Source organism: Garra rufa, chromosome 4 (assembly GCF_049309525.1).
Source record: "Garra rufa chromosome 4, GarRuf1.0, whole genome shotgun sequence".
Taxonomy (NCBI): Eukaryota; Metazoa; Chordata; class Actinopteri; order Cypriniformes; family Cyprinidae; genus Garra; species Garra rufa.
In genome coordinates, this window is record NC_133364.1 from 6,604,160 (window position 1) to 6,617,410 (window position 13,251).

A 13,251-nucleotide genomic window follows, 5' to 3' on the forward strand; every position below is an offset into this window, starting at 1 on the left:
TCCTTTTATAAGGGTCCTACAGTCAGCCACGATGATAAGATTAGAAGACAAAATTGCAGTCTTGTAAGAGAGTGGCAGATCTCTTCAGGTATGAGACTTGAAGACTGACCAATGAGCGCCATCATGTGGCCAAAATAAAAAAGACACCTTAAATTTTCTCTGAGGGAGAGCCTGTAAAAGCTTGCTTTTTCATTAATGAAAAGTCTAGTATTTTAAAAATAGTTTTATTTTTTACATTTTTCTATAAAGTGTGTGTGTGTGTGTGTGTTTATAAATAGGCAATTCTTGTACATTCCTAACACTATATTGTTTTGTGCGAATGTGTTTATGAATGGCCATATTTATGTACAGAGGGCCATTGCCACAATATTACCTTATATTTATGTATTTAAACTTATGTTTCTTCTTCTTTTTTGGTTATGTGCATGTGTGTTTTATATACCACTTCATGTTGTTGAGTTAATATGTATTGCATTTTAGAGTAATGTGTGCTAACTGATTATATTTTCTTTCTGAAGTTTCCGAAAAGCCCACTTTCAAGTTATCATGTCTTCCAATGGTGGTTCTGGCATGTCTGCAAGTATGTTTTACTGTAAATGATTTTCTTTTACAGTGCACTGAAGCAGCTCTATTACAAGACCATAAGCAAGCCTGGATTTACGTGAGTCATGTGGAATAACCTCTGTCTTCAGCACATGGATTGCTCACTGTGAGTTTTGGCTGTAGTTGATGAACGGGTAGAGTAATTTATTGAAATGTCTCTGTGAGGAGTTATTTATATTTTTCAATCTATCCATCTGTCTCTGACTCTCACAGTTTGCAATCCTTATAGCCTGTTGTGTCAGGCACATTTAGTGTGACTGCAAAGATAGTCACAAGGATTGATAATTATCCCTTTTAGAATCAGCATGTAAAAGTATATTAGCCTTTATATTTATATCAGACTCAAAAAATGTGAAAATTCAGTCAGTCATTAAGTTTTTTTCTTCCTTGTAAGACAAAATTAGATATTAGGATGAATGTCTAGGTTGCTCTGTTCCAAGGCAGTGAATGGTGACCAGGAACTGTCAGACTTCATAAACAACAAGCAAAAGCACTATAAAAATTGCTTTTCTGACAGGTTTAAAGCCTGGAAAACCTTTGATTTAGGTTGTGGGGTGCTTAGCATGATTTGTGGTTGTTTAGATGAGATTTTGGCTTTGTTTTTAGCAATCAGCTGGTTGAATGAAGAACAATAGCTCTTTTTTTCCCTGAATTCTCGGCTGCGCTCCAAATGTTTTTTGGAACGAGGTTGTGTGCCTATGTGAATAAAGGGAAGTTTGTTTCTCTTTCCTTTTGTCAGTTGTCAATATGTGCGAGTGTGTCAGATGCGAAAGGAATTGCCCTTGAGGAAGCAGTGGAGAACAGACAGCCGGCTTAAACGCAGAAGTGTGTGCATGTCAGAAAGCGAAGGGTTTGCAGTGATGGGTTAGTCTCTGACAGATAGATCCCCACGTACCTTTTCACCAGCACATGTTGATTGAGTTTTTGCCACTGCTGCACTGTGGCACAGACCTCAGACGTATTGTATTTCTCAGCAGTCTAAGGGGTCTATTATTGCAGTCTACTAGTTTTAAAGCTCTTCTGAATGTTAGTGTAGTAAGTGGTTATTGCATACTGTATTATTACTTTCATAAAGTAATAGAGATTATATAGTTTTCTACAACAATCCCCTTGCAACAATCCCAAAGAAAAATCATTACCCCAAAAAATCTTTTCATTCGACATTTCTTAAAACAACCATGATTTCTTAGTGTCAAGAATATTTGTAATAATCTAAAGAAATCCAATCAATGAAAAGGATATATGTTAAAGGTTCTTTACAGAACCATCAATGTACACCCCTTACATTTCAGCAACCATTTTAGTATATCTTCTCAAGGGACAATACTATAGAAATGAAACTTGGATATATTTTAGAGTAGTCAATGTGCAGCTTGTATAGCAGTGTAGATTTCCTGTCCTCTGAAAATAACTCAACATACAGCCTTTATTGTCAAAATAGCTGGCAACAAAAGTGAGTACACCCTAAGTGATAACAGCAGTATGTTGTTTAAGCATGCAAAGCCACATGTCCTTTTCATTATGTTTATGTTTTTGTCTGCTTGACAGGACCATACAAAGTTGCGTATCTTGTATTAGGGCAGTTAAAATAAGTTGCTTTAAGTACAATTCTCTCATACTGACCACTGGATGTTCAAGTGGCATCTCATGGCAAAAAAAATGCTGAAGATTTAAGAATTAGAATTGTTGCTTTCCACAAAGATTGCCAAGGCTATTAGAGGTTCAGTAACACCCTGAAACTGAGTTACACTACAGTGGTCAGGGTCATACAGAGGTTTTCCAAGATGGGTTCCATTCGCAACAAGCCTTGCAAGGGTCGAGCACTCATTCTGTGCATTAGGTGCAGAACCTGGCTTTAAAAAACATATTGCATAAGTGCTGCCAGCATTGCTTTAAGGTTGCAGAAGTAGAAGGTCAGCTTGTCAGTGCTCAGACCATATGCTGCTTACTGCAACAAAGCAGTTTGCATAGGCATCATCCTAGAAGGAAGCCTCATCTGAAGCTGGCTCACAAGAAAGCCTGCAAACAGTTTGCTGAAGACAACCAAGTCCTATGGTCTGATGAGATTATATGATAAACTTGTTTGGCATCCTGCATGCCCAGGGTGATTAAGGCAGTGCCAGATAACAATGGTGCTAACACAATATATTGACACTTTGGAAAAGTTCACTTAGGGTGTACTTACATTTGTTGCCAGTTATTTTGAAAATAATTTTCAGGAGACAATAAATCTATACAGATTTACAAGCTGCACATTGACTACTCTAAAATATGTCCAAGTTTAATTTCTATAGTATTGTCCCTTGAGAAGATATACTAAAATGGTTGCTGAAATGTGAGGGGTGTTCTCACTTTTGTGACATACTGTAGCCTGTTGGATCTTATAGACTTCCATGGAGAGACTTGAACTAGAGATCAGAATATCGTATGCACTCGCGGGTTTGACTTGACCTACTATCTTGCAACCATCTATTGTTATTTTGATTTGCAGCATTGTTTTGTGATGTTGTTTTGCTTTCAGGGACACACTTGTCGCTCGGTTTAGTCAGTGCATTCACCGGAAAGGAGGATCTGAGTGTTTCTGAGTCATCTGAGAGGCCATTACTGACAGTCCTCTTCCATTCGCTCTCCACCGCACTCACCACTAACTGCTGTCATCACACCAATTTTCTAAGTGATACGATGTTTCTGTCCTATTGTATGGAGGATTGAATGGCTTTTACTCAGACCTCTGACCCAGTATGAGTGGTCATGCAGCATCAGGTTCAGGCTACTGGCATTGTGATGCTGTAATGAGTATGAGGCCTTGCTGAGGAGCTTATTTCATCCACCATATGGAAAAACAGAAGCCTGGATGTCCTGCTAAACTACTGTGTTCCAAAGAAAGGAAATGTCATGAAGGTTTAGAGTGACATGAACGAGTGTAAATGTTGACAGAGCTTCATTTTCAGATAAACTGTGCCTGTGTGATTGATTGATTAGTTGATTGATTGACTGATTGATTTATCAATGCCAAGTCACATATGTGATATTGTGCATCTACAGTAGCGGTGAGATATTGCTGGTGCTTGTTCTGAGATATGAGTCATTCATCATCGTGCTCGCATGTGGACAGCAGGTGATTGATCACAGTAATGCACTGTCGCTGGGTTATTCGAGCTTCATTCCCTCAGAGAGTCACACTTCTGTACCCTATATACTGTATTAAGTAGGTTCACACTGTGCTAGACATGCAGTACACCTGTATTGCACTCTGTAAGTGTGTTTTTAGGGTGAATATGTGTCTGTCTGTTCTCACATGGTTTTTTGCGTGCGTGTTTACGCAGTACCACTTTACACTGCCAGGTGGCGCTTTGGATTGCTGCAATATCTGTCCCACTCAAAATACCCACCCAGTTGCTTGGATATGAACAGCTGTGTTTATAACGCTTTTTGAGTCTGTCATATCCTTAGATATGGATAGTTAAAGCAGCATCATAAAACAAACATTCTTAGCATATGCAGTATAACCAATAATCATTCAAAATCAGTCTGGTTTTCTCATAATAATAAAATGTAGTCCAAGCGCAAAATTGCATAACATATTGTGACCCTGGACCACAAAACCATTCTTAAGTAGCACGGGTTATTTGTAGCAATAGCCTTCATTTGAAGAACTTCATTTGGACAACTTTAAAGGCGATTTTCTGAATATTTAAAAAAAACATTGCACCCTCAGATGATGTATAAATCTCAGTTTCGAAAAACTGACCCTCATGACTGGTTATGTGGTCCAGGCTCACATATAAGAGCTTATTTCAGAAAATGTATCTTGAATGTAAGTGTATTTTGTGCTTTAGTGAGAATGCTTGAAACGGCATTAAAAACAAGGCCTAATATGTTCATATTCAAAATGTGTGTTTTTTTTTTTTAAAGTCTTCTACAATGCAATTTTGCTTCTCATGAATGTGTATCATTTTTGAAAGCATTTTTTTTCTGGAAAGCAAGACTAATATGGGCCTTTTTGTTTAGAAAAATCAATTCATTGCAGCTGTTTGATGAAGGCATAAAAAGAAGAGGACATAAATCAAGGAGAAATGTTTTACTTCACTAATGAAATCATCACAAATCATTTTGTAGATTTCGTTGATTCCATTCATTCCTTTTGCGAAAACATTTCAGTCAGCTTTCAGATCTCGTCAAGTATCTGACCTTGCGGCTCACACTGTTATTTAGTGTTTTGAACCCCATGCTTAGATTTGGCAACAGAGTATCACTACTCGCCAAAGGCTGTGCCAGCTCCAGTAGCTTCTGTTCTGCACCTGGCCTCTCTCTTCTACACTTCAGTATTCAGCCAAGCTTTCACTGACCAGCAGGACTTAGAGGTAAAACTTTGGACCTAGCGGAACAAAGAAACTAAAGCATGTCTGAGCTAAATAAGGAGCGTTTCCACATAATCACTGCTGTTATGCAAGGCAACAAAATGCTGTTGGCTGTTTGCGAATGTGCGCCTCTGAGCCCAAGTTTCTGTCCAGCAGGAAACAAACCTTAAGCAAGTCAGTTCTTGCCCTTCCGCTCAGAGTACTTTGCTCTGTTGTGACATTGCCACAGGCTAAGAAACCTGTTTGACATACCAATGCATTAAAGGGCTTTTAGAACTGAAAGTAACTTGGATGCGATGCCCCCAAAAAGCATTTGGACATTTTAGTTGCACACATAGATGTCTGACTGACATTGCACTACACAACAAAGATCACAGCAAGTGTAACCTGCACTCAAATACTGTGTGAACATTTTGGGTGAATCGTCTGAATGCATCTGTGGTGTTTATATTGCATTTATACTGATATTTTATGTTCTGATATTTTTTTCTATATATTATGTGCATAATATGCTTGTACAGTGCACATATAGAGTGCAATCTGTAAATATCATAATTGACGTTTTATATTGTTTAACTGTTTGCATGCACAATGCATGTGTAGAATCTGCAAATATGTAACGTATAGACTATATAGGCTTAATGATAGCTAGTATTAGTATAAATTATTTACAAGGATTTTTGTTGTGTGCATGTACAATGCATGTATGTAATATAGACTATATGAAAACCAAAAATGTAGTGACTCGTGATTAATATATTAATAATCACTTCTTGTAGACATATATTTACAAGGATTGTTATTGTTTGCATGTACAATGCATGTGCAGAATCTGCAAAAATAACGTATAAACTATATAAATGATACCTAGTATTCGTATTAATTATTTACAAGGATTTTTGTTGTGTGCATATACAATGCATGTGCATAAGACTATATGAAAAACACAAATGCAATATTTCACGCTTATTTATTATCGTAGCTTGCGCCTCGTAATGTCAATGCATTGTGAATTATTTTACACTTGCACTTTTCCTGCATGTTCCTGTGACACACGGCTGTAATTTAACTCGTATAAGCCCGTGTTACTTTCAAGACTGATCGGATTATGATTCTGTTGACATGCGTAATTACGCATGGTAATGAATGTACTACGCACGGGCGGGGCGGGGTCGCCTCCAGCTGCGGTGGTCCAAGGGGCTGATGCTGATGGATCCGGCTTGACAGAACAAGGTTATCCGCCAGGAGAGAGTCCGTCCATTTTCTTCATCCGCTCCTCACTCACAGCAGCAGCGGTAGCAGCAGCTCCCCGCCCGTTCGCGTCACGGAGCGCGTCCACCGGACTCCGCTTCTCCACCACGGCAGAGGCGCAGGACGAGTCCAGGTTGCCGCGCCCAACAGAACACGGGATGCGACCGACTCCCGCAGCTGGCTGGATGCAGAAACGCAAATGAAGGTGAAATAATGGCGTTTGGAGGAAATATCGTCTTTCTGGTACTTTGCTAAGACGCGGAATCTAGGGGAGGAGGTTTTTCTTTGCCGCACAACACCGGAGTGGATGTAACAGGGAAAGTCATTTGCATGGATCTAATCATTCGCATGTGAACTTTTTCTTCCAACAATGTGATTCTGGGAAAATAGCGTGTGTTCTTTGCAATGCACCACATCAGAGTGTTTTTCTAACATCTTCAGCACACTGACTCGGTGAAGATGCAGATGCTGCTGCTTTTAAGAACGGTCTTTTTCATTGCAGGATGTCCACATGTTTTGTTGCACGGTGAAAGCCGTAATGCACACACCAAAGAACCAGTTAGGAGCCTTCGTGATGCAAAACCCAGTGCCACACACCCTGCCAGGCGTCAAGCCGCAGGTACACCTGCCTTTGACATCAAACAGACTTCAGAAGACAACAGTAACTTGTCTTCACATCTCTGGCTGCTTTTGGAGAGCGGAGGTAAGCACTATGGATACAGACATCTGTTGTCAAACAGAACACACACGGTCACCGAGAGTGGCACAAACCTACATAAGCGCTCTCGGCGACATAAAAGGAAAAAGTTGAATGGCGAGATGCCTGCTGCCATGGGAACAGTAGGTGGACACAATAACTCTAAGCCGTATTCAACAAGCAAGCGAGAAAGAAACCACAGACGCAAAAGAGGCACAAAGGAGCACCACAAGAAATCGTTTAAGAGCTTGAAAAGGGGCCAGAATAAAAGCTCTGCCCCAATGACACCAGTCGAAACTTATTACACCGCCCTGACATCCTCTTTATCGATGTGGGAACCCCTGCCCAAGCCTCTAGCTCTCACCTCCACAGATTTCCCATTCGATCTCACCAGATATGCCGAATTCCACACCAAACAGATAGACGACCCGTGGGATGCCACACCGATGACCCCTCCATACGCCGAGGATGAGGAGAGCGAATTCTTCCCCAATCCTTTCTACCCTGTCACTAGCGAGACCTACGGGGCGTATGCAATCACCATCGTCTCCGTCCTCATTTTCGCTGTGGGAATAACAGGGAACATAGCAATAATGTGTGTGGTGTGCCATAACTACTACATGAGGAGCATCTCAAATGCTCTTCTGGCTAACCTGGCCATTTGGGACTTTGCGCTGCTCTTGTTTTGCCTGCCACTCGTGGTGTTTCACGAACTCACAAAGACCTGGCTGCTGGGCCAGTTCACCTGTAAAGTGGTACCATATATTGAGGTAATGGATTCCATGTTCATGCTCGTTCATAATAGGTTTGAAATGCTTGTTTGCATATGATTATATGAGATAGGTACAAATCATTGAGCGTAAATAGAGTAAATCTCTAACCTTTACTTTACATTTTGGTACTTAAAACGATTTTTCCGCCCAAAAATAAAAATTGTGTCAGTTTGTCACCCTCATATTCTCCCAAGGAGAAAAAATGTTTAGGCCCAAATTTAAAATTTGAATTTCAAATTCAAATCTTAGAGAATTCCAAAAATTCAAATCTCTTACGGATTTCTGCATTCAAAAAAAATCATGATTTGGTTTATTATTAACTATTTGCATCTCATTCATTTGATTTAAATAATCATTTTCAAAATTCTAATTCAATTTGCTTAGAATCAGCATGAATCTGTTCAATGCAAAGACAGTTAAAAATTTTCCATTAAAAATATTACATTTACACTAAAATCCAGTGTTGTTTGGACCCCAGCATTCTTCAAAATATCATCTTTTGTGTTCTTTTCCATTGCAGTGATCTAGTTTTTCATGCACAATTAAGTTCAGCAGTGTCAAGGTTTGCTTTTCTTGAGAGTGAGGTATTGAAACCATGGCACCGTGGGTAATTCGGTCTCATTTCGGGGAGACGTCAGTACTCCCTGCATGCAAAAGATCATCCACCCTGCCCTCAGGACACCTACACTGACAGTGTGCTCTGACCTCTGTCCCACTCCCGTCACATAGTGTATGGCGCAACCATAACCACTTATTTTCCGTGAAATCTGCAGGCACCCCGCTGCCATCCTGATCTCCTCACCACACCCAGTTTCAGCAGAGCTCACTTTACACCATCCAAACACCACGCTTCTTTAGTGTCAAATAATTGTGGACTCATTTTGCGATTGGAAACCTGTCCTGGTGACATGTCCAGATCACATTTCACCCTAAAATCTAATAGGGGAGAAAATATTATTTTCTGCATCATGAAGTAAATGCTTGAGGCCTTATGTGTTTTTTGTTAGTTTGTTTTTTGCATTGCATTCCAAAATATTTTTCATGGCGATTAAGCACTTGCCCAACCATAAAATTGCATTATTGTCCAAATTATTATTATTTTGTAATTACTTTTTTTTTGTTTATTCTCAGATATTTTGTTAATCTAATATAGTCATTTGAATAATAATGCATTTTTTAATTTATGTATGCATTTATTAACGAATAAATATAATGCATTGATGTAAAAGCAGTACTTTACTCACTTTACAGTAATGGGAACAAGATTTGTATTTATTTATTTTTATATTATAATAAACAGAGTTTGGAAGCAATATGTGCTGAAATGTCATGCAAACAATGCCATGATGCAAAACATTTCAAAGGCATAGTTTATTCAAAAATAGAAATTGTCATCATTTACTCATCCTAATGTCATCACCCCCCTGGTCTGTGCATCCCTGTTTCTGATGAATTATTTTTATCCACGGTGGGGATAAAACGTCCCGCGAAGCCGCTCCTACGTCCCGATCTAAATCAAATTATTCGCAATACGTGCTTTAAAGTCGTCTGAATCAAATGATTCGCCATAAGCGTTTCGAAGTTCTGAATCAAATGATTTGTGATCCGATTGGAGCGCTTCGAAACAGTGAATCTTTTTGCGACGCAGTGGTTTACTGATTCGGAGTTTCCAAAAAGCTCTGTTGATACTTTGCTCACCTTCCCTATAAAATGTATTCATTGTTGAAATTAAATAATTACTTTTAATAGGCCTAACTTACGATGTTTTTATTAAATTGTGATCACATAATACAGTATTCATCTTATTAAAAACATTTCATGACCTGACACTCATAATCTGGTTCTTGCCTAAAAAGACTGGTATATAATGTGCATTGTTAACAGATTACACTAACAGTTTGGTCAACCTCTGCCTATGGAGAGAGAAAAAAAAATTCAAAAGTACCCCCCCCCCCTCTGTTTTTTTTTCTCACAAATCGCACCCTGCCAACCAGTACCCACTGACTTCCATAGTATAAAAAAATACTATGGAAGTTTATGGCTACCGTTATCTATTTGATTACCCACAAACACAAAAGAAGATATTTTGAAGCATGTTGAAAACCAACTGGTACCCATTGACTTCCATAGTATGAATACAATACTATGGCAGTCAATGGCTACCATCTTCTTCAAAATATGTAACCATGGACCACAAAACTAGTCATAAGAGTCAGTTTTAAATTGAGATTTATTCTGAAAGCTGAATAAATGCAATTTGCATTGATTGTATGGTTTGTGAGGTTAGGTTAGGATAATATTTGGGTAATATACAACTATTTAAAAATACAGAATTTGAGGATACAAAAAATATTGAGAATTTTTTAAAAAAAAAGATTTATTATTATTATTATTATTATTATTATTTTTTTTTTTTTTTTTTTTTTTTTTATTTTTTTTTTTTTTACAAACTGCTTGTCCTATGTAGTGTCACTGGATTTATTTTATTTTATTTTATTTTATTTATTTTATTTTATTTTATTTTATTTTATTTTACAAACTGCTTGTCCCATGTAGAGTCACAGAATTGTTTTATTTTATTTTACAAACAGCTTGTCCTGGATTTATTTTATTTTATTTTTTTTTATTTTACAAACTGCTTGTCCTGGATTTATTTTATTTTATTTTATTTATTTTACAAACTGCTTGTCCTATGTAGGGTCACTGGATATATTTTATTTTATTTTATTTATTTGTATTTTACAAACTTTAAAATAAGTTTGTAAAATTTAGTTTAGTTTACAAACTGCTTCATCTATGTAGTTTTAGTAAGTCGTTTTTTTTTTTTTAAAAAGGTGCACATTTGTACCTTATATACCCCTGAAAGGTGCATGTTAATACCTTAAAGATACATACTGTACTAGTACCTCAAGTGTGCGTTTTAGTATTCTAATGGAACATATAAGTACCTTTTAAAAGGATCCCAGCCCAGTGGCACCTTTTGTCCCTTTTTTTTTTCTAAAAGTCTAGACTTCAGCCTTTCCATTGAAGCAGATAGAAGCTGCCCAGGGGGTGTTACCAAGATGGCCACCAATTCAACCAAGTTGTCTTGAAGAGATGCCTCTGTGAGATTCGGCCATCAGTTTGCCTTAGAGAAATAGATTGTGATTGCTTTTGTGAATGTGGAGGGTGCAAGGGGGTGTTAAGACTTTGGATTATGGAGGGAAGACGGTGCAAATGCGGCGTCCTGGTGGCACACAGCATGCCTGCTGTGATTGTATGGGACAGGGAGAGAAGGCCGGGAGCCTTGGCCTGACAATGGTGAAGCTGAATGAAAATGAGCCAGTGTGGATGCATGCTTGTGCCCGTCCCTCTGGCTTCAGCACGCCTATGAATGCTGATCGGCAGCGACTGCATTCAGTCTGAGTGGTGAGTAAAGTCAGTACTCACACACACGCATGCTCCAGAAAAACATGGTGCGTGATGGTTAGAGAGTCTCGATGTTTCTTTTGTTTAGACCTGACACTTTTCACATTTGACGTCCCCTCGCTTGTCTCCTGCAGAGATCTGTTGCTCAAGGGTGGAGAAATGTATTGTGGAGTTTTGCTCCACTGCTGGCAAGTTCAGCGATCTCCAGTTGAACTCGTCTGATCATTGGGTTTGTTTTATTGGAGGTCTGACATTTCTCGCTGCGGTAGGTCAAGCCAATCTGAGGGTGGCGTGTCGGTGTGTCAGTGTTTCAACTTGACTTGTGTTTTTTAGCTTTTTGGAGATTGCATCAGTCGCAATACAGAGATTTGGAGGAAGGCCTTGTTTCGTTTGAGTAGACATGCTGCAAAGGCGTATCTGACAGCTTGGCTTTTGGCTTCCTAGCAATGTCATGGCAACATATTGAAAAACACACTTTAGCAACTAAATAGCAACCCTAGCATCATGGTGGTGAGGTTTGAACAGGCAAACACCACCTAAATTATTTCCAGACATTTTTATTTTATTTTACTGTGTTTTTTTTTTTTTTTTTTGTCCGTTCTTCAGTCAGCTTGTTCTATGTGGGGTCGCTGGTATTTATTTTATTTATGTATTTATTTATTTTAATTGTTTGGCTTGCTCTATTGTTTCTTTTGTTGGCTTTCTATGCTATTATTAATGGATTTTTTTTATTTTATTTATTCATATATTCTCCAAAACATGTGTCCTTTGTTGGGTCACTAGATTTATTTATTTATTTTAATTTATTATTATTATTATTATTATTATTATTATTATTATATTTTTATCAATTCTCCAAACCACTTGTCCTATGTAGGGTCACTGAATTTAATTTAATTTAATTTAATTTTTTTGTCCATTATTTAATCTGCTTGTCCTATGTAGACTTCTATGCTATTCTTAATGGATTGTTTTATTTTATTTTTATTTATTTATTTATCATCAATTCTCCAAACCGCTTGTCATATGTAGGGTGACTGGATTTTATTTTATTTTGTTTTAATTTATATTTATTTTTTTTCCATTTTCCAAACCACTTGTCCTATGTAGGGTCACTGATATTTTTATTTCATTTTATTGTTTGGCTTGCTGTATTGTTTCTTTTTTGTTAGCTTTCTGTTCTATTATTAATGGATTTTTTTAATATAATTTTAATGTAAATTTAGACAAATTAATATTTTTTTTAGCTGCTTGTTCTATATATGGTCACTCTAATTATTATTATTATTATTATTATTATTATTATTATTATTATTATTATTATTATTATTATTTTAATCAATTCTCCAAACTGCTTGTCCTATGTAGGGTCACTGGATTTATTTTATTTTATTTTAATTTAATTTATTTTATTTTTTCTATTCTTCAAACTGCTTGTCCTATGTAACGTCACTGAATTTATTTTATTTTATTTTATTTTATTTTATTTTATTTTATTTTATTTTATTTTATTTTATTTTACTTTATTTTATTTTATTTTATTTTATTTTATTTTATTTTTCCATTTTCCAAACCACTTGTCCTATGTAGGGTCGCTGGTATTTTTATTAAATTTTATTTAATTTTATTGTTTGGCTTGATGTATTGTTTCATTGTTGTTGGCTTTCTATTCTATTATTAATGCATTTTTATTTTAATCTTAATTTATTTAAAAAAAAAAATTATCCATTCTCCAAACCGCTTGTCCTATGTAGGGTCCCTAATATAATATAATATAATTTAATATATTATATTATATTATTATATTATATTATATTATATTATATTATATTATATTATATTATATTATATTATATTATATTATATTATATTATTATATTGTAATTTAATATAATATAATATAATATATAATTTAATATATTTACATCCGTTCTTTAAACCGCTTGCCTTTTGTACCTAGCACTTTTATTTCATTTCATTTTATTGTCTGGCTTGCTTTATTGTTTGTTTTTGTCGGCTTTCTATTCTATTATTAATCCACTTTGTGTTTGTGTTTTTGATTCAGGCTGTTAACTCCCCCTCTAATGGTCTGAATTTATGTAGCTGAATATGTATTTGTTCATTCTGTGGTCATCATATATAACAATATGCCTGTAAT

General features: G+C 36.6%; 1 protein-coding gene across 1 annotated transcript in view; it reads left to right on the forward strand.

Moving 5' to 3' along the window:
* The first annotated feature begins 6,072 nt into the window (after positions 1–6,072).
* gpr37b (G protein-coupled receptor 37b) overlaps positions 6,073–13,251 on the forward strand; it is a 12,603-nt gene continuing 5,424 nt past the window's right edge. The window contains exon 1 of the mRNA XM_073838282.1: positions 6,073–7,682. Coding sequence (XP_073694383.1) covers positions 6,675–7,682 — 1,008 coding nt within the window. The 5' untranslated portion in view covers positions 6,073–6,674. The remainder of the gene's footprint in view (positions 7,683–13,251) is intronic.